At 41.6% G+C, this 26779-nt stretch overlaps 1 protein-coding gene across 1 annotated transcript in view; it reads left to right on the forward strand.

Annotated features, from left to right (window-relative positions):
• The window catches only part of TMEM87B (transmembrane protein 87B), a 43334-nt gene that overhangs the window by 6737 nt on the left and 9818 nt on the right, over window positions 1-26779 (forward strand). The window contains 15 exon segments of the mRNA XM_032469802.1: window positions 422-513; window positions 2344-2478; window positions 3447-3485; window positions 3487-3501; window positions 4820-4910; window positions 6235-6296; window positions 6539-6722; window positions 9457-9556; window positions 12609-12702; window positions 14248-14319; window positions 19297-19405; window positions 19491-19549; window positions 20428-20531; window positions 21710-21783; window positions 26155-26228. Coding sequence (XP_032325693.1) covers window positions 422-513; window positions 2344-2478; window positions 3447-3485; window positions 3487-3501; window positions 4820-4910; window positions 6235-6296; window positions 6539-6722; window positions 9457-9556; window positions 12609-12702; window positions 14248-14319; window positions 19297-19405; window positions 19491-19549; window positions 20428-20531; window positions 21710-21783; window positions 26155-26228 — 1304 coding nt within the window.

Below are 26779 nucleotides of genomic sequence, written 5' to 3' on the forward strand. Positions count from 1 at the left end.
TTAGGATGGATGGGGAGTAGCCTTTACTCTAGAACTAACTTAGCACCACTGATAGGATGTGACTTTTCTGTGTCTCTCCTGCTTGGTGTGTTTAATGAGACCTCCCTGCTCTGGCTAGTGGAAACTCTAGAACCAATACTGGACTTAACATATAGATGAAATGAACAGTGGTACAGCAATTTTTGGTTAACTGTAATCATTTAATTTAATGAATTTATCTGTCTCATTTTGCATTGACTTTTGGGGGGAATTAGGTAATATTTTCCTTGTTGTTTCATTAAAGTAGCCTATTTTAAACTACGTTCTTGAAACCTTAAGTTTATATTGGAGTGTGTGTGTATATATATATATATATATATATATATATATATATATATATATATATATTTTCATTTAAATGAGACTTTCTTTTTCTAAATAGTTAAGTCATTCAGCTGTTCCGGGCCTGTGAAGTTTACCATAGAGTGGTATTTGAAGTACCATACCTGTCACAATGAATATCCTGAGCTAGAAGTAAGTAAAACCGGTTTTTTTTTATGTATGTAATGCTATGAAGGAAAAATTATAAGATCTATTAGCTTACCAAGTGAGGAGGCTAGAAATAGAGATTGTGGTTTTAGAAGTGCCACAGATTTATTTTGGGACTTAAGACGATAAATGCTTTAATTGTATCAAAGTATGTGCTTTCTGAGAATACAGATCTTTTCGTTTACTTGCATCTTATGAAAAATGTTCGTAAACGTTTAAATCAGACTTGTAGGAACCATCGATAAAGGGACTGTGGGTCACACACAAATAAGAATCAACTTCATTTAAGAAATGCAGAAGTTTCACTTCCTTCAAAAAATTAGTAATAGGGCACCTAGGACTTGAGTCAGCAGGAGTAGATTTAGTGAGTTTAAGTAGGTTTGAGAAAGAGGTGAGGAGGGGAAGGGAGACATCGGGGCAAAGAAGAGGGGGAGTGTGAGAGGAGGAAACAGGCTGGGCTCGGCTCCGTGTGCATTTCCTGAGAACGAAGCTCCTCACCTGGATTACACAGCACAGTTGTCAGAGTCAGGAAATTTAACATGGGTAACAATACTGTTATCTAATACACAGACCTTATGCACGTTTTACCAGTGTCCCAACAACATCCCTTTTAGCAGCTTTTATTCCCCCTTTTCTTTTTCTGGAACCAGATCCAATCCAGGATCACATTGCATTTCTGCAGGTTTTTTGGTTTTTTTTTTGGAGGTGGGGGTGGGTAGGGGATGGCTTGCGATACAACATTGGTATGTTTGAAGTGTACAAGCCATTTATTTTTACAAAATATACCTCAATTTGAGTATTTCTCACATTTCCTCAGAACTAAATTCAGGTTACATTTTTGGCAGGCATACCAGAAAATACCGTTTTGTTCCATTTTTGGTGATGTTCACTTTGATCAGTTGGTTAAGGAAATTTCTGCCAGGTTTCTCCACTGTGAAGTTACTGCTTTTCTCTTTGTTATTATGAACAATAATTTGTGAAGAAATGCGTTTATATTTGTATGGAAATGTCCTGTTTTATCATCAGTCCTTGTTTTAACATTCTTTGATTTCTTGCCTAATGAGTTATTTCTATGATTGTTAAATGGTGATTTCCTAATTCCGTGTTTTCGTATACATTTATTAGCATTCTGCTGTGAGGATGAGGGCTCTCTTCTTCCCTGTCTTATCTGTCAATCAGTCAATCAATTATCAATATGGAGTCATTGATTTTTACTTTGTTGTGTGATGATAGTCTTCCTATTTCTATGTATTTTGCATAAATTGTCCCATATTTGGCCAGTGGAAGCCTCTTAACCTTTCCTTGATGACTAGGAGCTGCTATTAGAAGCATGGTTTTAATCATCCATCTAGGAGCCAAGAACCTCACTGTTAGTTGATGTGAATGAGTGTCTTCCCTGTACCAGCTGGGTTTGCCTCCTTTGCTTTATGTTACTAAGTGTTTGATTTATCTTTCCTTGAGTTAAATGCTGCTTTCTTTCTCTGTAAAATCTTTTATATGTGGGATAAAATGGAAGCAGTCCTAGGACAAAATATTTTTTATTTCTCTGTTTACCGTTTCCTCATAGTAACATCTTAATCATTTTTCTTACTGCAAGAGAATGCTTATATTATGTGTTACTGTATCTGAGCACATTGAAATGGCTAAAATATTAATGATTACCTCAGCTGTACTTAAAATTATGTTCAAAGCTTTTTTCCTTTCTGTATTTTGTTCTACCACATGTTTCCAAGTGTCCCAAACTGAAATAAATTTTTGTTATTATTTAGATATTAAGTAGAAATAAATGATAACAAATAATTTTACCTTGGGTAGGAGCTGTCACAAAAACATAAACTTAATGCTGATGAAGACTTTTGTGGTCATTATTTCAAGAACACAGAATGTTGGACAACAAAAACTGAAAACCTAGATTGCAACAGCGACTTACAGGTGTTTCCCTCATTGAATGTGAGTACTCGTCTCGCCATGTTGAAATAGAATTTATTTTTCTCCAGTGGATAGAAGTATCAAGTTTAATTATGTTTTATCAGTATTTTGATAAAGGAAGGTGCTTAATTTGTTGATTTTTAACATCAGTTCTTCTGTGTGTGTTGCAGTCATCATAAGAAAGATGTCGGCACCATTGTTCCTTTTCTTTACACCTCTTTGCAGCAGCCTCCTTGAGAGGGGATCCTTTTACCATCCTTCCGTGGTCTGCTGTCACGCCATCTCTCACCTCTCTTCTGCCCACCTGAGTCGAACCTTTGCCCCCACAATTCCCTCAAAGCAGCTGTAGTCAAGGTCACAGGCCGTCAATGCTGTTAGATCTCGGGGTCTGTTCCTCTTACTGAAGCTCTGTCAGCATCCTGGACCTACCAGCACTTAACATGCTTGAGCACCCTCCTTTTTTACACTTTTGTTCTCCTAGCCTAGAAGACTAGATTCCAAAATGTTAACAGCAGTCATCCTTGGGCAGTGAGGCTGCAGGTCATTTTAACTTATTTTTTGTTTTCTGTACATTCTAAAATGAAAATGTCTTTAATAAACATTTTTAAAAGGTTGTGTAAAAAATTTTGTTGAGGTGTAATAAACCTACAGTAAAATGTGTGTATCAGAAGCATAGAGTTTGATGAATTTTCACACTCTGAACCCACCCGTGTAGACCCAGATCGAGTACAGTGCATTTGAGCACCTCAAGCCCTCTTTGAGTTCGCAGTTCCCTCCCCTCCAGTGGTAATCACTGCTGTAATTAAGGAAGTAATTTTTCAAAACTAGGATTTTGTCATGTTTGGGCTGCAATGAAGTTTGTTCTCTGGTGTTCAGCTTTCAGATCTTTACTTTTCTCATAACACGTTTATTTTCTTGATCTTTAAACTATCTTTTTCTTATGGAAATGCAGCAATATAAAATGGAATTACTCTATTCTTTTTTTCCAGAATAAAGAACTAATAACAAATACCAGAAATGTTTCAAGTCCGGGAAGGGTCAACGGTAAGTCTTTTTATTTGTCTTTAAATAAAATATATACAAGTTGTAGTAAGACAGAAGAATCTGCTGATGGAGAGTGATATAAAGGAGGGTTAGTAGAATTAGGAAAGAAAAAGAAGCATTGTTTAAAACATACATACTTGTCTCTGTCTTTGTTTAAAAGTCTCTTTGAAGTTGTGATTTAAGGTTAACTTCTATGAGTCTTTCTTTAAAAAATAGAATTCCACTTTTGAAAGCAATGGGCCAGTATGCATCAACGTTAAGGAACAGAAACCTTGATGCAGCATGAGGGGAGAGATGGAGATTAGGTATTTTGGGGAATTACTGAAAATCAGAAGACTAAGAGGCTGAGAAGGTTCCAAGGAGTGGTGTGTAGGGACCGAAAGCAGATTTGGGGGAGCTTGATGTTTGCTTTTATACGGTGACTCTCCCCGTTTCTTGTTTCCTTCAGCATCTGACAGAGTAGCCTGGTAGCGGAAAGGCATTCACTTTGCAGAGACAAGAGCAACTTTTTGCTTTGCACAAACTCTGTCTCAGGTGGAGGAGCAGGATGTGGAGGGAAGGATAGAAAATACTCAAGAAGGAATAACGTCAAGAGTCCGGCCCCATTACGTGGAGGCACGGGAGGGTTCACTGGCATTCCAGTGGGCAGTATCAGCCCTCAGTGGGATTGCCGTTAACATAGTGCCTTAAGGAATTTAAACAATTTAGCCTGCATATTGAATCTGAGTCATTTCTAACAATGTTATCTGATATCTTTCTCCCCCATTCAATTAAAAAAAATTCAAAAACTGAATGCTTGATGACATGAGGATAAAACATGGGAAGAGTAATATTAGAAAAACCATTTGAATGGTCACATTAGGGGGAAACCTGTAGAAATATAAAAAGTAGAAAACATTCCGGGGGGAGGGTATCGCTCAGTGGTAGACTGCATGCCTAGTATGCGTGAGGTTCTGGGTTCCATCCACAGTACCTCCATTAAAAGACATAAATAAACCTAATTGCCTCCCCAAACAAATAAACAAAACAAAGAAAACACTGGAGGATGGAAAAGGCTTTTTTCCACCTACATCCCTTTGGGTTTGGGAGGATGGTGATTAAAAAAAAAAAAATTAAAGAAATCCTTTCACTGCCCACTGTCCTCCCACAGCCCACCACTCCTTTTGTCTGTGTGTGTGTGTGTGTGTGTGTGTGTATGTATTTTAAGTACCCCAATTCAATTCTTAAAAGTTGTTTTAGAATGTGGTGAATAACTGTTTTATCTGTGTCTTACATAGCAATCTTTAAAAATAACAAAGGATTTTTTTTTCTGTTTCAGGATGTTATAGCCAAAACACAGAGAGATGGGTTTCATATCTTTATTGTTTCAATTAAGACAGAAAAAACAGATGCAGACTGGAATTTGAATGGTATAGTTCAACTGCATGCATGTTTATTGTCCGCTTTTACTATATTCTGTATTTTCGTCATTGACCCAAATCTGTATTCTCTGTTAAGACACATCATTCAAAAATGAATTTCTGGTAATCACGAAAATGAATATGTTTGGGGCACTTAAAACTTTATGCTTATCTTAACTCTAATTTTTTTTAATGGAATAGAAATTTGAAAGTAATTTAAGTTAAATTCTTTAAATGTCTAACTTCAGAGAGGGATATATAATTCTTCATCCTTCTAGATTAAAAACAAATTTTTTTTAACACAGAAATAGGTAGGCATCACCTTAATTGTATTTGAAGGAGATCATATTCTGTTTATTGAAAATGGCCATTATCAGGGGCTTAAAATTTTTGTTCTTTAAAAAAACATTTTTTTTTAAAAAATAAACATCTATTTGTAGCCTGAGAGTAAAGTCGTGTTGCTGGCAAGCGTGGCTTCTGTGGTCTGTGAGCTCTCCGCCTGCCCGGAGGCAGACTCTCTTTGCTTCATTAGGCTGTGGGTCCCAGCACGCGGGTGAGCCCGCGCTCGCACTACGCAGTTTTCAAGGGAGTGAGCGCTTTTACATGTCTGAGAATTGCCTTGGCTGTTGTCTTCTAGGGTGGGCGTCTGCTGGGCTGACAGTGGCCAAACAGCATTTGAGGATCCTGGGGATTTGCAGATGGGGGACACAGAGTGACTGAAGCCAGGCTCTGTCCCTGAGGGGCACCCAGTCCGGTGGGGCTGGAGGAAGCAATGGGGCGAGTCAGGCGTGGCTGCAGAGGAGGCACTGAGCTGGGCTTCCCCGCGGGAAGCTGGTGGAGCTGGCTGCTCTGGGGGAGTGTGAAGCAGGGCTTCCTCCCGGAGGTGCCATCCCGGGCCAGGCCATGCCAAACAGGGGCCGGACCCGGTGCCATTTTGCCACTCCTTATTCCTGCTCTGTCAGACCACAAACCAAACTAGATCCTGGAGTGCAGAAATGTATCCAAGTTACATGAAGCAAGACAAAGTCCTCCGCGAGCTCAGTGACTCAGCAAGGGCCAGTCTAAGGCCAGGGCTACTTTGCTGGCTGCCTAAGATCCGATTTGGCCCACGTTTTACAACAGCATGTATACAAGTAAAGGCGTCTTGTTAGGTTACATAATCCCACAACGGGTAATCATCCAGTACTTCGTGTGCGCTAGGGGGAAATTCATCCATTGTTAACTAGGTTTGGATTCTTGGAGCCTTAAGATGTGCTTATGTTTAAAAACTTAAGAAGAACTAATTGTTCATCTAACTCCTTCGTTTCTTTGCCCCCACCCTACTTTTCGCTAGTTTCTCTTTCTATGATGGGGCCTCATGGATATATCTCTGCATCGGATTGGCCTCTAATGATTGTGAGTATCTCTCATCATTTTGTTCCTTTTTTTAAAAAATGAATTTTATATTCTAATTGGAAAGTTAAAAAATTTTAAGAGCTCAGTGGTGGTAATTCCTTAGTAACTAACGTTTTGACGTACCCCCCATTTCTGGTTCCACGGTGACTGGAAAATAAAAGATTACAAAACTGAATGTAGAAATGTCACTTTCCAAATGATCAGAAGGCGTTCACTGATTAAAATTGCTTCTCTCCCCACAGTTCTACATGGTGATGTGCATCGTGTATATTTTATATGGTGTCCTCTGGCTGCTGTGGTCTGCCTGTTACTGGAAAGATATATTAAGAATCCAGTTCTGGATTGCAGCTGTCATTTTCCTGGGAATGCTTGAAAAGGCAGTTTTTTATGCTGAATACCAAAACATCAACAGCACTGGGCTATCAAGTAAGTAGTGACTGTGTCTATAAGTGTGGTGTGACCCACGGGCCTCAGAGCATTTGTGAGCAGAGCTGTGGGACCCCACCCCACCCCTTCCTACAGTGGTCTGGGAACAACCATATTGGAGATGAAGAGGAGAGAAGCCAAGAGGAGAATGTCGGAGTAGGACTGTGATGTAGGCTGGCATGTATGTTGTCTTCATTTTCTCTTCCTCCTTGCTGACTTTCCCTCACTCTCCTCCTGGGGAGAAGAAAGTTCCCGTTCCCGAAGGTTCAGCTACTGGCGATTGGCTTTAAACAACACAAAGTTCTGGACCGGGGACGTTAGGTGCTGCCAATCCTTTTAATTTATTTCTCCATCCCCGCCCTGCCCCTCCATCCTCTTTCTTCTCCTTTTCTCTATAAAAAAGAAAAGAAAATTTGGCCACAGGGAATAAAATCAGAGGTGTCAGGATGGATGGTGTCTGCAGGCTTCTTGCAGAGAACTTCATGACCAACAGAGGCACCATCGCAGTTTACACAGTGGAACATGGGATGCGGGGAGGGCGTACCGTTGGACATCCTCAGATGTGTGCCCCAGACTTCGACAGACAGAGTCCAAAAGGGCCAGAGAAGTAAAGGAACGGCAATTCCTTCGAAAAGGGAGATCACTCAAAAGGGTAGAAGGCGTCAGGAACGTGCTTCTGAGCGGTCAGTGACAGGTGATCGTGGTACAGGCTTTCAGATGGTGTGGTTGTGCCTGCTCTTTATTTTAAAATACTCCAGGGAAAAAAGCTGAGTTGGAATACAGATGAAACAGATTTGGCATCATGTTGATAACTGAGGAAGCTGAGTGATGGGTACGTGGGAGTTCATTGTATCACTTTCTCTCTGTTGGGGAGTGTTTGTAGTTTCCCCAAATAAAAAGTTTAAAAGGACATGTACAGAAGAATGAAGAAGGGAGAAGCATCCAGGGAGGCATGCTAGAGGCACGATTGCTCTCTAAGAAGTGGTAGTGATGTGTGTGTGCCCTCAGCCAGCCATGGAAGGAAGCACAGAGCTGCTGCCCCTGCCTGGGGGCTAAAGCGTCCCTGAATGTCAGAGAAGGCTGGTCGGCTCCTTTGCTGCCAGTGGTGGTCCTCTTGTCTAGAGAGGGTGACGGGTGCCGTGAACTCGGGTGAGGGGCAGCAAAAGCCTGAGACCCATGCAGAGAGGAGAGATCACCTGCCGTCCTCGGGGACTTCAAGCCCTGTGAGATGACACCATCTGGGGGGAGGAACCCCAGACTCCTCTGGAAAAGGAGGGGTGCCGGCAGACTGGGCCTGGGCCGGTGCCGTTTCTCATTTCTCAAGTGTGAATTCTGTCACCCAGGCTGTCTTGCTTGCCATCAGTCCTGGGAGGATAGAATTTAGAAGAACCACAGCAGGGATGGGAAGTGGTGATCGGCAGGCCCCAACGAGGGTAGGTTAAGAATAAGCCATGTCAACTGACTTCTTTGTTCTGTGCTCCTGGGTTCGGTTAGGGAATGTCATGAACTTAGCGTATTTGGACTTCCTCAGGGTCTCTTGAGATTTCTTGCGGAGAAGGTGGAGAAATGGGACCTGAAACACGACTGACTAGGTGCGGTCACAGCTGGTTCCTGGGTGTCTCTCTGCTTCTTGCTGTCTTCCCTGCCAGCACACTCATCATCTCTTGCCTGGACTTCTCAAATAGCCTGCTGACCAGTTTTCACTCCTGCAGTCTAGTTCTTGTCCAAGCCGCTAAGTAGAGCATTCTTGATAATTCTTCTGCCCTTGTAGCATGCAAGCAGCCACAGACAACACATGGGCATGGCCGAGTCCCAATAAAACCTTATTTACAAAACAGATATAGGGCCAGATTTGGCCTGCGGGCCGTAGTTTACCAGTTCCCTTTTGACCCCCTTGTTTACTATCACAGACTTCCCACGGCTCTTAGCATCAAGCCTAGACTCCTGGCCCGGCCTAAACCCCTGGGTGATGGGGCCCTGCCTCTGTCCCAGCTCCTTTCTTGAGACCCCTCGTTACACGCTCTGCTGCAGCCATGCCAGGATTTCACTTCCTGCAACGTATTTTACTTTCCTCTTTTCTCCTCCTTGCCTCTGCGTGTGCCTCTTCCCCCCTCCCCCCCTCCCCCCCAAATAGCTAACTCCCACTCGGCCTTCAAACCCCGGTGTAGACGTCACTTCCTCTGAGAACCTTCTCTGGGCCCGTTTGCTCTCCTGCCACGTGGATTGGGCTGCTTTCCTCCCGGTCCTGGGAGATGCTGTGTTATCTCTGCACCTGCCGTGCTGAGTTCTGTTTGCTTGTCCAGCCAGAGTACAAGCCTCACGAGGGCAGGGATCCTGGTGTCTCTTACTGTGACAGCCACAAGCGAATAATAAATGAAGACGGCAGCCTGGAGAAAAGGGAACTCTTGAGGATGTGGTGGTTTTCAGGTATTTAGAGGACAGGAAAAGGGTAGCCCAAGGGGGAGAATAAGAACAGAGGGGCTCAGGGAGACAGATTTCTGGTGCACGTGAGATAGCTGTACCCATCAGTCGATCAGACATGGAGGGAGTTTTCAGGAGGTGGTGAATCCCCTTCACTGAGGTTTCAGGCAGCACTCGGATGAGCTGACTTTGAAGTTAAGCGTGGCCAATTCGTCTGAGGTCAGAATGTCGCTGTACACAGCACACGTTTAGACTGGAGGCGGCCGGCCTCCAGAGGCCCCCAGAGTGAATGGGTTTTCCTTCTCCCCCTCAGCCCAAGATTTGCTGATGTTCGCGGAGTTGATATCTGCAGTTAAGAGGACGCTGGCTCGCCTCCTCGTGATCATCGTGAGCTTGGGTTACGGCATCGTGAAGTAAGTACCGGGACCTGGAGAACAGTCTCCAGTCTTGTGATCCCCTCCGCGTGCATCTGTGAAACTGGGCACCTCTCAGGGTCACAGCAGACCCCACAGGGAAGCGTCTGCAAGGATGTGTTTCTGATTCTAAAGGATCTCCAGTACACTGGCTGTTTCATACTTTCCTCAAATAAAGATCCTGAGTTTGAATTCCAGTAACTTTTTATAGTTAGATGAATAACCAACTTTAAGGATAATGGAAAATTTTAAATGATTCTTGAAGTTCAGACCACTTTCCATTTCCTAGACAGCATAGCTATGTGATGTGATTGTGTCTGAGATACCGTAAGCACTCTGATCAAACACCAGGGCAGCGGTAATTTCCTGACTGAAACCTGGCTGCCCCCCGAGCACCCGCTTCTCCGGGACCCTCTCCAGCAGCTCTTTTCTCTCTTACCCGTGAGTCACTGGGCGTGAACACGGACGAGCCTGTCCTCTGCACCCTCATTGCCTTTTTCAGACCATTGTTTTTCTTTTTCCCTAAGACCTTCTGGTTCCCAGAAGCTCGAGCCTTCAGACAAGATCACAGCTACGTCTTCTCCCTGGCGTCTCCCAGCCCTTGCGTCCCTGTCTTTCTCCTCCTCAGCACTCATCCGGCAGGATTCCCTGTGATTTCAGTGTCCATGTGAGGATCCTTTAAGTAACCGGATCTCACTGCCTCCCCTCTGCTGCCCTTACCTGTCACCCCTCAGCTCCCGAGTCCCAAGGCCATTCTCTAGACTTGATTATTATTTATTCATTATTGTGTCTAACAGCACCTTCGTGTGGCAGATTTCAGCAGTCCACTTTCCAACCGTCCCTCCTCTGCTTCCTGTTTACCTTCTCTAACGTGTCAGCTGCAGTCACTCTTCGTCCCTGCTGTGACCTCTGGCCTGTTGATCCCGCCGCCTTCCTCAGTCCAGCAGGGGACTGAACACCCCTGCCACTCCTGAGGCCTTTGTCAGCGTCCCTTGGGCCGCCTTCCATCTGTGCAGGCTCAGCCCGGGGCAGCAGCATCAGCCTGAGAGGAACACCCGGCCCCGCTGCCCAGCTCATGTCATTTCACAACCCTGAACTTCAAGTGCACCCTTAGTGCTGCTGGCAGATCCAGCCAGCTCCAGTTTGGCTTCTCACTCTCCCATTCTGCACCATGTACCCCTTCTCTCTCCTCACAACTCCCTGCCCTCATCCATCTCAGCTGATCTTGGCTCTTTTCTCTCTGAGGAAGTAGAAGCCATCAGAAGGGAGTTCTGACACGTTCCTGCCATCCGATCTGTGTCATTCTCCCCATCTCTGGACCACACATTTACTCCCTCCTAAGAGGCATGGACTATCCCTGCGTGGTTAGGTCCTGCCCTGGCCTTGTGCTCTGGATCCTGGCATCTCCTCTGTCAGCTGTCCCAGCAGTCCACCCTGCTCTCCTCTGTCACAGCCCTCCTTGGTGGGGTCATCCCCATCAGCACGCTGTTATTTCTGTCTTCTTCAGGAACAGAACCCTCCCTTGAACCCAGATGGCCCTCTACTTGCTTCCCCTCATTCCCCTCACGTGGGTGCAGCAGCCTTTTCCACTGGGTCATCTGTACTTGGCCACTTCCACTTCCCTAATCTTCTGTCCTGGTGAGGTTTGGCCCCATCCCTCCACTGAGGCTGCTCTGTTGGGTCCTGCTGCACCCGAGGCCCCGCTGCAGTGAGTGGCACAGAGGGCACTCAGGACCTCAGCACGGAGCACACGTGTGTGTGCATGTGAGCTGCAGCCTGCTGAGTTAGCGAGCTGTCTGCCAGGAAACCTTCTCTTCCTTGGACTCGTATTATGATTCTCTCTCATGTGCTTTTTAAAATTTTAATTATTATTATTGTTATTATTATTATTATTATTATTATTATTTTTTTTTTTGCCTCAGTACAGTGTACAGAACACAAAACCCTCTTGTGGAATGTTGTGACACCTCCCAGTTCTAGTTGTGAACATCAGGTGCCAAGTTGTGGAGGGTGGTGGCTGTAAAAGGAATGGAAGACGGGGCTGGTGTGTAGGGCACAGCCTTTTTTAAATGACCCCACACCATCAGCTTGTGTTTGACCCTCGTAAAGCGAGCGCAGTAACAGTTCTGGCTGTCGGGAGGTTCCAGTAAGCTGGTGCAATGAATCAGAATTTAGGTGAACTAAATTAGATAAATAGTCTTAAATATGAGCTATGAGTAATAGTTCAGTTTTTATCTAGATTTGTTTTAAAATGACTATCATAATTATTTTTTTCAAAACCGGCCTCCACTTCTAATTACTCTGAGAAGGGGTTTTGAACTAAAACATGTTAGCAGGTAAATTCTGATTTGCAAATATGAAATTTCAGTTCTGTCTTCAAATTACTAATTGAAAAAAATTATCATCTTTGCCTATTCCCAATTCATTTGTTTATACTTTTAAAGAATCAAAAATGTTTTAATTCTTTTCAGTTTGATGAATGGAAGCTGGAGCCTGTTAGGACTTCCATCTGGGGGTGTCAGGGGGAGGAAGGTGGTGGGACACGAGCCCCTGACATCCTTCTCTTTGTCTGCCCGAGTCAGAGAATCAGTGGGTCCCCTCTGACAAACCACATCTCAGTATGGTTCGTAATTAATGTTGGCGACAGAGTTAAGTGACTGTTTCTACCAGCGACACTTAGAAGTTGGCACTCACCTTCCTGGGTTTCATCAATCTTCGTGTCCATTCTATAGAAAAAAACAGTACCTGGGCTATGTTCAGTGCATGGCTTGGATTTCAGCAGCAAAATCCTCTGGCCTTAAAAATGTTGCTTTCTGGGCATCAGTACAGCTTCACGTCCTAGAGAAGGAGGCCCGCTTTTCCTCAGCCTGTTTCTGCCGTGTTCCCAGATACGCTATTTCCTAAAACAGCGGGCCTCAGAGGCAGGAGAGGGGGGCTTGAGTGGGAAGTGGCTTCTCTGGTGTTGGAAACGGGGCCAGTTACTGTATTCAGGTACGCTGTACTTACCTTGCTTTTTGTTTTTCTTTCTTCTGTCACCTCCTCCTCGTTCCAGGCCCCGCTTGGGGACTGTCATGCACCGGGTCGTCGGACTGGGGCTGCTCTACTTTGTCTTCGCGGCCATTGAAGGCGTGATGAGAGTCATCGGGGTAAAACTTAAATAATTCCACTAGTGCCTTTTTTGTTGTTGCTGTGCAACGTGATTTTCATTTATATCTACTGAGATGAATTTTTAAAAATAGGAAATTTGTGAAAAAGGCTCAACTTGAGCTTTTTTCTCCCCCTGTGTAATATTTCTCTCTCTCTCTCTCTTTTTTTTTTTTTTGGCTAAGCAGAGCATTTTTTAAAATGGTATGGTTGTGAAGGCATCACTTGGTGTCATCCCAGGAGCTAGCTCCATCTTAAAAATGTTCGCGGTGGTTCTTTATAACGAACGTTTGTCTTCATCATTATGCACTCTGAACGCATTAGTCTCTTCCCTAACCCTCGGCCTAAACACGAGTGAATGAACAGAAAGTTAGTTCCACCTTTCACACATACAGACGTGACTCGTCATCGCTCTCCCAGGTCTCATGTGATTGTAAGTTTTCTCTGACCCTGGTGGGCTCAGTGTTTGGAGGAGTCAGCAGACCCCACTCTTGGAACAGCCAGGAGAAGGTGGTGTGCAAGGGGACAGTGGCCCTGGCGATGCCTGCAGCGATGATTAACTCTGGAGAAGAGTCCGAATATTTGCACCTGTAAAGACCCCTAGATTTCTAGCTCTCAGTTTTCCTTAATAATATGGTTGATGACTGAGTGTTTATGAAGTTCATTAAATTTTTAGCTGATTCAGAGAACCTTTTGATTTTACTCAAAATGTCTCCTGTATTAGATGTTTAAATCAGATAACCATGCACAGAGTGAATGATCCGTATGTTGCCACATACGTTGACTTCACATATTTTAATCTGACCCTCAAAGCAGGACATTTGTCCATTAATGGTAAAAGCTTCATTTTTCTTCCGGTGTCTTTGATCCACCTATATTCTGTGTTAGATACGCCTGCTCTTTTCATCTTTGACTCCTTGAAAGTTACATTTATTTTTACCTTTACATAATAATGAAGAACTTTGGTTTGCATTTATATATATAATTCACAGGAAACGAATCTTAGAAAGAAAATAGAACGGATAAATATGCCCCATATAGATTACATTGTATTTCTTTAAAAGTTTACATACTCAGCATCTTAATGTAACTGTTTTAAATATGATTACCTGTCAGGATCCAATCGATGGTTTGTTCATACCCTTCCACTCAGTTCCTTTTCCTCGTTTTACTTTCTTCCCTGTCCTTTCACATGCATGGGGAAGCTAAGGAGTCCATTTCTTTAGGGGCTGTGGCTGCAGGCTTGGTGTGGAGGGGGCAGAGATTGAAGCAGCTGACCCAAGGTGGGTGGGACGTGATCTGTTTGATTTGCCACCCCGTAATGCAATTTTACATTATTGATGGACAAATTAATGACAAATTAACATTTGTTGCTGCCAAAACATATCATCTCCATGTGCTTAAATACAAGTCTATTAGGCAATCAAATCTTTTATGTGGCTTTTGTAAAATGAAATGAGATGAATCGTTTTCTTCATCAGTTGATAATTACTATAATACAATGAAACTTGGACATTCAGGTTTTTTCCCCTGTTTTTATCTTTCAGGGTTCTAACCATTTAGCTGTTGTTTTGGGTGACATTGTTTTAGCAGTTATTGACTCCATTTTTGTATGGTTCATATCCTTTACTGTGTCCTAACATAGTTTGTCGTATCATTAAAATCAGGTTATTTTTAATTTGTAATAATAATAGAAAGAAACCTAGTTATGTGTTATGGTTACCTCAATATAGGAATTTGGTTGAAGGTGAAATTCCTTAAACAAAGAATATCCTTATTTTTTCTGTTAGTTCAGCACATGTAAGTGCACACACTGAGCAGTCAGGTAGGGGAGACAAGCTGGTAACTGAGAGCCACACAGCAGTAGTCATTGCCATTTTAGGGAGGTGCTATGCAAACAGGGAAGAGAGGCATTCATTCTGGGGTGAAAATCAGGAAAGACTTCAGGGAGATGGTGACATTTAGACTGAGATTGGGTGGACAAATACAGGTTTACTAGGAAAAGAATGGAGGGAGGAAAGCATTCTGGGAAGAACTGAGGGGACTTTCAAATATAGTCAGAAGCATGAAAATATAGGGACAGTGGCTCATGTCCCAGAGTAGCTTGCCTGTGGGTCACGTGTGTGGGAGAATCATGGAAGGTGGGGCCGGAATGACACACTCAGAGTTTAGAGTTCCTTGTGAAGGCAGAAAGTAGCGAGGAGTTGAAGCTGCAGAGGTGAATGTCGTGATGAAATCTGTGTTAGAAAGAACTTGAGGATGGCATTAAAAAAATGACCTGGAAAGGAGAGTCTAGAGATGGGAAGTCTGGTAACAGTCATTTGCAGTGGTCCAAAGGAGAGACGGTGAGGGTTAGAAATAGGGCAGAGGAAGTAGAAGACAGACTCCCCGTGCTAGACTTGCTAAAAATGGGTGGAGAAAGGGAGAGAAGGCTCCAAGAAGCTGTCATGACTCATTTGAGTGGCAGGGGCCAGTTCTTAGGGCCAGTTCTCAGGTAAACTTGGAGAAGGGACCATGATGGGTGAGATTTGAGCTGCTCAGGGCATTCTTGTGAAGTCAGGGTTGGCAAGAGGAGTCAGAGCTGGTGATGAAGGTGGGAGTCGTCTTTGTGTGGGAGAAGGTTGCAGCTGCAGGAGGGACCCACGAAGAGCATGTGGACCCACGAGAGGGGAGGAGCCAGGAGGGTGCCTGGTGCACGGGAGGTGGAGGGAGGTGGGAGAACCAGGAGGCTGTCATGGGGTGGAGAGGCAGGGGAGCTCTGGTCTGGAGGGGTGGTCAGCAGTGGCTACGACTGCAGACAGATGAATTCCCGAGGTGCACCTGCCTGGCTTTGTTCATTCCAGGGTCACCGCGGGCCAGCAGGTGAGCGTGGGCAGTGGAGGTGCTGGGTCGGAGGCCATGCTGTGGCAGGAGAGGTTCTAGCGACAGTGTCAGCTGACCATTGTGGCGCCCCCCTCACTGATTCAGTGACTCAGGTTGAGTCTGGAGAAATCCACTGTTTTTTTTCTCCAAGGCAGGGCCCTCTGAAATGCATTCCTGGAAATGACAGGGAGTCTGGAGAAACTATGACCTGGTCAGAGCAGGATGCAGGGATACACAGATCCAGAGCATCATTTGTGTCTGTTTCTTCAGCATTTTTGCCTTCCCTGAAACTCGTTCTTGTAGCTTTTATTTTCACAAAGTTCTTTTTGTTTTTACTGTCTTTGATACTTGTCTTTTAGCTTTTAACATTAAATGTTCTTTTGTTTTCCTGTGTTTCTTTCCATTTTCTCATCTTTGTCTCTCACGGGGAGGGCCAGAGGGCCTCAAATTCAAATTTGCCTGTGTCCCTTCTCTACAAGGAAGCCATCCCCTTTCTGCCGGGGTGCTAACGTGGTGTTAATAGGCTTTTCGGAGTCCCTTGTGGGTCATTTTTCTAAGCCTGGTCTACCTATTTCTAAAATTCCCTGTTGTGAATTCTCAGTGTGCTTCCAAGTTAAAAAACAAAACAAAAATCTTTTATTTTTATTCACAAAAATCTTTTATTTTTATTCTCAAAAAAAGTAGATCTTACCCTTGCTTGGGTTCTGTCCCCAGAGATGCCTTTGAAAATCTAATGAAAGCTGTGAAGCCTCTGCACAGGTTGTCCACACCAGCCTCACACGAGGAGCTTTTCATACAGTGAGGCGTTTGAAAGCCTCCTCAATTATGTCCACTTGTCCCCTAGTGTCTGAGGGGTGTCTCATAAAGGACAACACCTGATTTAAAGAATTGTTTCTGACCAAACTTGCTTGAAAATTGGATTCTACTTCTGTTGAGAGCTACCAGTTTAGAATCCAAGTCTATTGAATAAAATCATAGTTAAATAAATGTGACTTTTTCCAAGGCATATAAATATCTTGCTCTAGTATAATTTTCCTATGTTCTCCCCTAAAAAACATGTGAAGTCATTCAGTTGTTTCAGAGGTGAAGGACAGGCCTCAGCTCTGCACGTGAACAGGGGTCCGGCTCTGAGTGCTGATCCCCCCTGGAGAGCCTGCTCTGCCGAAGCCACGGCCTCATCACTTGTCAGGGGCTCTCATCTGCCCTGAGCATAAGGGGCAGGTGGTTCGAACGTACCTGGAATCTGGACAGGAGAATTGCTCAACATTACTGTCTTTAATCTTTTATCTTCTCTTCTGTCGTGGACTAAGAAGATGAGCTTAATTTATCTGTTCAGCTTGGAGCTGTCATTTCTAAAATTGTATATTCTTAGAGCCTTTAACAAGTTAGGCAGTGTGTATTCTTCAACTAATTGAGCCTGTAGACGGTGAGTTTTAAAAATCTGGATTATCTTTTTTTCTGGTAATTTACAGATACATATTTCAAAGAATTCTTGTTCTTAACCATCCACAAAGTAGTTCATTGAGAAAAACACACAGTAATGCAACTTGGCAGAAAATTCCAGAAAAAAAGTGGCTGTAAAAGCTATAATTCCACCTGGATTTGAATGAGGATAACTTCCCACCTTTATGGACAGTACTGCAGGCTGGGGTGGGGAGATGAGGAAAAGAAGAGCAAAGATTTAGTTTGCTTAATTATTAATATTTTCAGTTAAGATGTTTGAGATAAAAGTCATGAAGAAATCCAGAAATTAAAATTCTCTTGGTTAGTGTTTCATGGTCTCATAGGAGAGAAAGGAAATTTAGTATCCATTTCTGCTTCAACCTGAATTTCTGACATTTGCTTTCAGATTGCTGTTTGGTAATTTTCATTCCTGAGATGAAAAGTCTGCTTTCTTTGTACAAAAGGGCAGTGGGTTTCCTAAATGATCACAAATGACACGCAGGAGAAGCAGAAATACGTGCACAGAGAACTGAATGCTGGGATAATGGCCCTGCTTCCTTCTCTTCTGCAGAACCTAATACGGCCCCTCCTGTAAAATTTGGTTCTACGATGATAGAAAAAATAGCCAGAAAACTGCAAAAGCCATAGCCTCGCCCCTCTTTTTCCCGCTTGTTTGTTGTATTTTTTTGCTGTTTTGCTGCAGGCCAATGATTCTGATCTTGTGCTTCTGGCCAGTCTCCCTCTGTCTCTTCTTGACTCTGGCTTGTGCTGGTGGATATCCTTTTCCGACCGCAGCAGCACGTGCAAGGTGATCCTCACTTCAGGGAGATGGGGCCTGTGCGCTCTTCTTACTGCTTTAAAAGTATTTGGTCTTGATAACGTTTGCTGAATAAAGCCCATTTGCATTTTTATAAATTCTGACAGTAGCCCTAACTGATTGAATTGTGTTATTTTAGAAATTGGTCTTCTTTTGCAACTTACTGGTCATTTAGAAAGATTGAAAAGCAGCTTTGGTAGTCTTAGTACTAAAATGAAGTTTTTGATTAGTGGAGTATTTGAAATTTAAAATAGGAGGCATAAATCCAGAATGTGCCGCTTCTGTTCTTTACTCAATGTTACATGCATTTGGTGTGTGGTTCCTGAGCAGAGCCGGGCGGGCTGCACAGAGGAAGCAGCTCCCGTTTATAGAGCTCCAGCCCGGAGCCCAGCTGCACTGCCGAGGAGCCAGGGAGAAGCCTCTCGTGCCTGACAGTTTTGCACTCCCCCTGAGCCCTGTGCTCCTGGAAAACAGAAGTGGTTAAGACGGCCTCCACCTTTGGTGTTCCGGGAAAAGGCTTACTGTAAACAACTCCGTTTCCCCTTAGGACTTAGGTGGGACTCCCAGATGCCCCTTTGTTTACTTAGGACTAGGCCAGACACAGACCTATGTACCAGCTGACCAGTAACAGCAAAATACCAGCCTGGACCAAGCTGCGCCTTCTCCTTCCCCTCAGTCCCTGAACTTTGCTCCACCCCCAGCCTTCCTTCATGGCCCTTCCTGAGAATCTGCAGACCTCAAGGAAAGGCATGTGCTGGTCAGCTGTCCAGTTGGGCCACCCACTTCCCACAGCTGCTGCTTTCGAGGCTTGTTTATTCCTCCCTGCAAAAGCAGAGCCCTTTCCTGTCTGACCTCTGGGACTCTTGCAGATCTCACAGTCAGAAAATTCTCCCTATTGCAATGATATTTTGAATAAAGTCTCTCCTTATCTAAGTCCAGGTTTGTTTTTCTTGGACATATTTCAGTTTTTTTGAAATTTACGAAATGGAATTGATAGACGGCTTAATTTCTTAATTATGATCATTCTAGAGGATAAAACAAGAATAGACCAGAAACAACAAAATAAGAAACAGAGACAGAAAGGCACAAGCCAAATGGCATGTCACGACGGGATCTGTGAACAGTGTCTGGTCTGAGGGGGACCCGGCGTTCAGCGCGTGTAGTGCCCTGCCCGGTGCTGAGGGAACCTGGCATTGAAGGAGCGCGCTATAGGTCTTCTTGCTCGTGCTTTTCCCCTTGAAGTTTGTTTACTTCGTTCAGACAGTGGTAAACCATAATGCAGAATCAGTGACAAATCAGTATTATGATTATACAACATTGGATAAGGTAACATTTTCTGTGTTTTTATTAGTTTTAAATCATGGGAACTATATTTAGCACTACTCATTTTGGAAATGTGGCCGAAGATTCTTATTTTGTTTTTTATCTTAACTGTGTTTTACTATTTAAAATGTTTTTCCTTAACTTTGTTCACATTTTTATAAGTTTGGCACAAACTATGAAGGCTCTAAGGCTGAGAAAGAACACAGTGAAGTTTTCTTTATACAGGCACTTTACAAATACCCTGATCTTTGCCATACTGGGTAAGCTATTTAATTTTTCTTTTATAATAAATTATTTACTATTACATGTTCCTTTAAAGGTTGACTTTTTTTTGATGTGTTTCAGCTTCTGTAGTGTTTATGGTGTGGACAACTAAGACATTTAGAATGGCAAAATGTCTGTCAGTAAGTATAATATTCCTATTTAAACAGTTTTCATTCTTAATATACTACTTTGTTTCGAGTAAGTTTGAAGAAATTAATTTGTGTTTGTAAATAGAGATAATTTTAGTGGAGAGCTTCTGTTTACTTTGAATTATTGTGTATAGAATTATAAAAAACATTTGCCTCCTTTAAATGACTCCGAAAAAGTTCCTCCTAAATCTACGTTTTCGATTATGCCCTTTTCTCAACTTCTTTCTGTATATTTTGAAAAGTAATTCTCTCCCTGTATGATCTAAGGTAACAGGAAACCTTTTTTTTCCAGTACACCATGTAATTGGGTTGTCTTGTATCTAAGTGAGATTGTAAATCTTAAATCTGACATGTTTCTAGGGTGGTAGACTCTTGAACATTCAGGAGATGCTCTCCATGGCTTCTCTGGTTAGAAGAAAGTATATTTCTCAGACTTAAAATATAAAAGGCCTTCTTGGGGGTTTCTTGATTTGGAAATAGTCTCTAGTTCTGTATAATTATTAAAGAGTCCTCTGAAAACCCTCGACTTCCATTGCCTTACGGGTTATTTAGTGAGAGAAGAAACTGTGTCTAGAAAGTCAATTAACTGATCTCTAAAGCCCTTTTAAACTCTCTTTATGATACTATATAATTTGTTAGGATTTCATTCATCTGATTGGTTATAAGGCTGAAGTAAGCATTGATGATGACTTGATAAAGATAGCATTTCTTACTTTTTATGTTTCTTGGAAAAATAGGTATGTATTTATTTGGAAGACTAACTGGTTGGAAAGATTTCATAGGTACTTGTCATTACATGTGGTTTGAGTGAGAAATCTGTATGTTTATCAGAAAATTAACTGTTCTTGTTTGAACTGTCCTTATTGTAGGATTGGATGGAGCGCTGGGTTGATGATGCATTTTGGAGCTTCCTTTTTTCGCTTATCCTCATTGTAATAATGTTTCTGTGGAGACCGTCCGCAAATAATCAGAGGTACCTAACGTAGGAAGTTCAAGTTTGGCAAGGGTTTGTTCATCTCCTGCTACCGTGTTAAAAAACACATTTATAGAAACTGGGTCCTTGCTGCTAAGGAGTGTACAGGCAGGTGGGGAGACAGGCATAAATGCAGGACAGTGAACTGAGAGATGCATAAACCGAGCCCAGCAGGAAGGTGGAAGAGGGGCGAGGAAGACCCCAAAAAGGCAGCGTTTACGTCATGTCCTCAAGAAAGCAGAGGGACAGTGGATGGCTGCCCTGGGACAGAGTGCACGTTTTCTGGGGTAGTGGGAACAGACATGGCATGCTTTGGAGGTCCTCGAGGCCTGCAGTTTGGAGGGACATAGAGTGGGAGGGGAAGGTGGCAACCAAATTGTAAAGCGTTTAAACGCTGAGTCCAGAAAGCTGTGCTTTAGACTGCCCGTGACAGGAGGCCCCACAGCTCCCCTTGCCTCATTCCTCCTCCCAAGGAAAGTGCTGTTAAGTTTCTTTCTTCTAGGAGAAAATGACAAAGTATATACTAGTATGTGTGGCTCGCTCGCTCTCTCTTTAAATTATGCAATGACAGTAATAATAATACATGCACACATACATGTATACACTGTTCTGCACCTTCTTGTTTAAAATGTATCTTTCCATGTCACCTTTGTATAGATCTGCCACATGACTTTTAATGGCTATGTGGCATTCCATAATAATGACTGTAGCACAATTGATATAAGCCGTCCCTAATGACTAGACACTTGGCTTCTGGTTTCCCCGCTGTTATCAGCAATTGCTTTTTGAAAGCTGCTGGACTTAGTACATGTGGGTCAGCCACATTTCACTTTCACCAACTTCAGTCACGTTCACCAGTCGAATTAGCAGTTTCTCCTTGTTAGGGGACAAGTTAAAGTCGTGGGCAGGGAGGTAGAACTGATGTGGAGAACAAAGTACAGCAGCAACCTCCGTTCCCTGAACATTCTGTCCTGCAGAGTTCTTTGCAGAGAGATCTGATCCATTTCCAAACCCTTTTACCAGCAGGGCTTGGGAACTCTACTTTCACAGTTTCTTCACAATAACCTTTGCTAACTTGAGAGGAAGATAATCAAATTTTTATCATTTCAATTTAGATGTCAACGGAAAATTGAACAAGTTTAAGCATGCTAGTAAAGCTACCCTTGTTTTTGGTACAGATATGCCTTCATGCCCTTAATAGATGATTCTGATGATGAAATTGAAGAATTCATGGTAACATCTGAAAATTTAAGTAAGTGATATATTTTCTTGTTAAATGACCATTGTATATATTGTAGCAAAGAAGTATCATCCCTTTACCTGGGACACAAAGTCAGATACATTTTTTTTCCTGAAAAATATTTTAAAAACCATTATCTGGCAGCTCATAGCGAAAAAGAATGTGACAATGAATAGACGTATGTTCATGAATAACTAAAAAAGTGTGCTCTACGCTAGAAATTGACACAACATTGTAAACTGACTATAACTCAAAAAAAAAGTTAATAAAATAAAATAAAAAATAATTAAAAACCGTATCTGCAGAAACATCTATTACGGTAGATAGTCTCAAGAAGAAAAGTCAGTGATGAAATTTTCAAGATCGTTAATGTAGTTTGAGCTTTTGTTAATTGTTCACTCTTAGTGTCTAAGTATTGAAGTAGGTCCACTGTTTCCCGCAAGAATGATTTGGTATATGTTGTGCTTAGCTCCTAAATAATGCTCATTTTCTTAATGACAGCTGCTGAATTTCTTCATGTCACCCCTTGCTCTTTAAAACTGTGCACATCTGTAATTTCCTGGTCATGCCCAAAGTATTTCTAATTATGGTCTTAGTGCTATTTTCATCTTTCTATTTATTTGTACATAGCATTTTATCACTTTGTTAATTTTACACTAACACTGTAATTAAGCATTTGTTAAGGCAACATATATACGTAACTCAGATGTTGAGAACTATTTTACTTTTGTTCCATTTTCCCTTCCTCTTACTTTATTTCTCTTATTAGTAACATTCTTTTTCATAATTTTTTTTTGTTTCTCTACTGTGAATATTTTATAATCCACCCAAAAATTGCAACATAATCAGTATGTCTTCGGTGTCCCCACTTCCTTTTACCTCCTCTCATCAGATTACCTACAACTAATTTTTTCATTTTTTCTGACTTTCCTATTAAGAAAGGAAACCTGAAAATCATATTCACAGCAGAAATATTAAAATTCAGTGTGCTAAGGTTCTAGCTTTAATAATGATGGAATGAATTATATTGGACTAATCTTCCTCTGATAGCTAGAATAAACTCTGGACAGACTATTTTTTAAATTAATTGTTTGAAGGCACTGGAGAGCAACAAAAGCAGGCAGAAACTGGAGGAGACTTCAGTGTTGAAAGAAGAGAACCACACTTAATAACTTCCACATTTATAGAGCTTTGTCCAGAGTGCGTGCCCAGTCAATGAGACAGTGCAGTGGCTGGAGCTCAAGTTGATAGGTGTAATCTCACTGATGCAAGGAATTGGAGAGGGAAGTTTGGAGCTGTAAGGATGCCTGGAAATTGAGGGAAGAAATCCAGAAAAGAGAGAGCCACAGAGGGGGAATTTCCAAAGTCTGTAAAGTCTCTCTGGTCTTATCTGGTGCCTGAACTGGGCGTGTGCAAAATGTGACTCCAGGAGGCCAGTGAGAAGACAGTAGCTCTTAGGGTAAGAAGCAGAACAGATATTTCAGCAGTTGCCCACTGCTGAGTTTGAAATTCAGATCTCAGCAAGTTAAAAGTGCTTGGGTAAACACCCTGGACTTTCCATTAAAACCCCAGAAGGGCCACTCCTTAGAAGTAAAGACCACAGTCTAGGGCCCCTGGAATTTACCCTAGGACTAAACTAACAAATCAACCCTAATAAAATCTAAAAGCATATCCCCAAGAGATCAAAGTGATCCAGCAAGTATTTGAATGTCTACTAGAACAAAACACACTTCCTGGAGGAAGTAAGAGAATCTAGAGTCTGTGTAAGATCCCATTCTCAGTGTCCAGTATTCAATGATGAATTACTAGACATGGGATGAAACTGGAAACTGTGACCCCTAATTAAGGGAAAAATCAATCAGTAGAGATCTGAAGGTAGCCCAGTTGTGACAGTTAGCAAGAAAGACTTTAAAGTCTTTTGAATTAACTTTTAAATAATTATTATAATATGTTAAAAGAATCTATAGGAATAAATTGGTGAAGACAATTTGGGAAATTTAGGAGAGGTATGGAAACTTAAAAAAAGAAGAAGAACCAAATAGAAATACTAAAACTGAAACGCAGAATATGTGAAGTAAATTCACCGTTTGGGATTAACAGTAGACAAGTAAATTGGATACAACCAAGTAATAGTCAGTGAACATTTGGAGACAAATCAAAAGAAGTTTTACAAAAGAGTGGAAACAAAGTGAACATAACTTCCATGACCTGTGGGACAGCATTAAACAGTCTAACATACACATCATGAGCTCTAGAAGAAGAAAGAATGGGGGCATAAAGAATATTGGAAAAAATACTGTATATGACAAAATAATTAATTCAAGGTAGGTCACAGACCTAGATGTAAAAAATTAAATTAATTAAATTATAGCTCTTCTAGAAGAAAACAGGAAGCTATCTTCATGCCCTTGGGTTAGGCGATTTCTTAGGACACAAAAAGCAGTTTCCATAGAATTAAGTTTGGTAAATTAGCCTTCACTAAAATTAAAAACTTGTGCTCACCAAGAAAAATAAGAAAATGAAAAGACCAGTCCTAGACTGGGATAAAACATTCTCAGTACGTATGTCTGATAAAGGATTCGTATCCAGAATATAAGAGTTCCTCTAAAGCAATAAAAGATAACGCAATTTGTAAAAACAAAACAAAACAAAAACAAAAAACAAAAAAACTTGGAATAGACACTTCGCTACAGAAGACAAAGGAATGGCCAGTAAAGCACACAAAAGGCCGTTAGGGAAACACAAATTAAAACCAGAATGAAATGCCACCACATGTCCACAAGGGTGGTTAAAATTTAAAAGACCGACAGCATGAAACATTGGAGAGGATGTGGAACAGCTGGGTCGCTCATACACTACCAAAGAAGTCTTAATTTGACAAGCAGTTTGACAGTTTCTTAAAACGTTACACATACACCTACTGCACAACCCAGCCATTCCACTCCAAGGTATTTACCCCCAAATGAAAGCTCATGTCCACAGAAAGACACTAATGTACATTACTGTTTACAGCAGCTTGATTCTTAATAGTCCAAAACTGGAAATAGCCCAAGTGTCTGTCAACAGATGAATGGATAAAGTAGTTGTGCACGTACACAATGAAATATTGCTAGGTAATCAAAAGTAACCAACACTGTACAACATGAGTAAATCTCAAAGCTTTATGTTGAGTGAAAGCAGCCAAATCCAAAAGAATATTGAATCCATAGATTGTGATTTTATATACAAAGTTCCAGAATAGGCAAGAATAAACCGTGGTAATTTTTTTGTAAATCAAAATTTACAAAATTTAAATGGTCGCTTCTGGTGGAATTGGGAGTGACCAGAAAGGAATTTAAAGAACTCTCTGTGATGATAGAAGTGTTAAATGTCTCGATTGGGGTGGTTGTTACCAATAAACAAGAGTTTGTAAAATCTCTTCAGACTGTACACTTGAAATTTGTGTATTTTATTATATATGTTATACCTCAATTTAAAAAAAAAATCAGTGTAATTCTCCTTTAAGAGGACAATCTGAAATGTTGGCATGTCAGATGCCCCATGGCAACATTTTCAGATTGAGGAACCTCCTTTTCATTCATTATATCAATTTACGCTCTTGATCTCATCATACTGTACCAGTTGTCCTCGTTGATGGAGAAGCAGGTTTTGCAAATTATTATGGTAACAAAAGTGAATACTTGCAAGACATAGATTTATGTATCAGATACCTTGTACGTGCTAATTTGTTTAATGTTCATCGGAATTGTATGAGGTAGACATTATTATTCCATTTTATAGATGGGGACACTGAGTCACAGAAAGTTCGCTGCTTTGCCCAAGGCTGACATAGATAGAACCTGAATTCCAAGTGAGGCAGTCTACTTTCAGGACTCATGCTCTCACCTCTCCTCTGCTGAAACTGCTGACATAAAGGAGAGCCTTGGTGAAATACGAAGAAAATATTTTTCTTCCCTGTTTTATTTATACCATGAGCACATTCTAACAATTTATACATCAGAGAAGTAAAAGCATTAGCCAAAGATGTGTTTTATCCTGGAATAAGATATTGCAAATCCTATAGATTTTTAAATCTATAAACTTTAAAATGTATTTAAATTCTCTAAGGAAATAAATATGTGTGCCTGTATGTATGTTTGTTTGTTTAGACTCCTCTAAGACTGGATTTCAAACTGGCAACTTGAGAACCTGGTGGTTGTTGCAAGCAGTAGTGACATTTAAAAATTTTTCCATCCCTCCTGGGTTTCCAGATGGTGTATTAAAACCAGCACCCAGACCCAAACTTCCACTACTAACGCTCTTTATAAGGTTGTTAAATGTGAGGCTACAAAGGAAAATATTATTTTATAATTTTATATGTTTCTATCATGTTTCTCATTATAGCTGAAGGAATAAAATTAAGAGCCTCAAAAACGGTTTCCAATGGAACAGCTAAACCTACTACTTCTGATAATTTTGTGAGTATAGCATATATTTAATGGAGTCTCAGTATTTAATGTGCCACATTCATTGACCTTCAGGAGAACATTTGTCACCAAGGTTTTTTGTTTGAAAATAAATGTTACCAAGTAATGATACTAGTTAAGTCTGTGACAACTGTAACCACTGTAAACCCTCACTTTTCAAGTGCTGTCTTTGGACCAGCATTGTGGGCATCACCTGTTAGAACCACAGAATTTCAAGCCTACACCAGACCTACTGAATCTGAACCTGCTTTTTAACAAGGATTCCAAAGATGATTCACATGCACATTAAAGATTGAGAAGCTTTTTTATAGTAAAGTTTGTGTTAATTTTTCAGCATTTTAAAGTGCTTTAAAGTGATTTTTGAAGCCATTTTAGGTAACATTTGTTATCTATTGGAAAAGGACTTTAAACCATGTAAGCTTGAATAAAATAGTAAGATACAGGGTAGAGATGAGTTTTTAAATATTTAATGCATATTATTTATGCATTACAGTCATAATTATGAAAGTAAACAAAATGGAAATTCTGTGATACAGCTTTAT

Source organism: Camelus ferus, chromosome 28 (assembly GCF_009834535.1).
Source record: "Camelus ferus isolate YT-003-E chromosome 28, BCGSAC_Cfer_1.0, whole genome shotgun sequence".
In the NCBI taxonomy this organism is placed as follows: Eukaryota; Metazoa; Chordata; class Mammalia; order Artiodactyla; family Camelidae; genus Camelus; species Camelus ferus.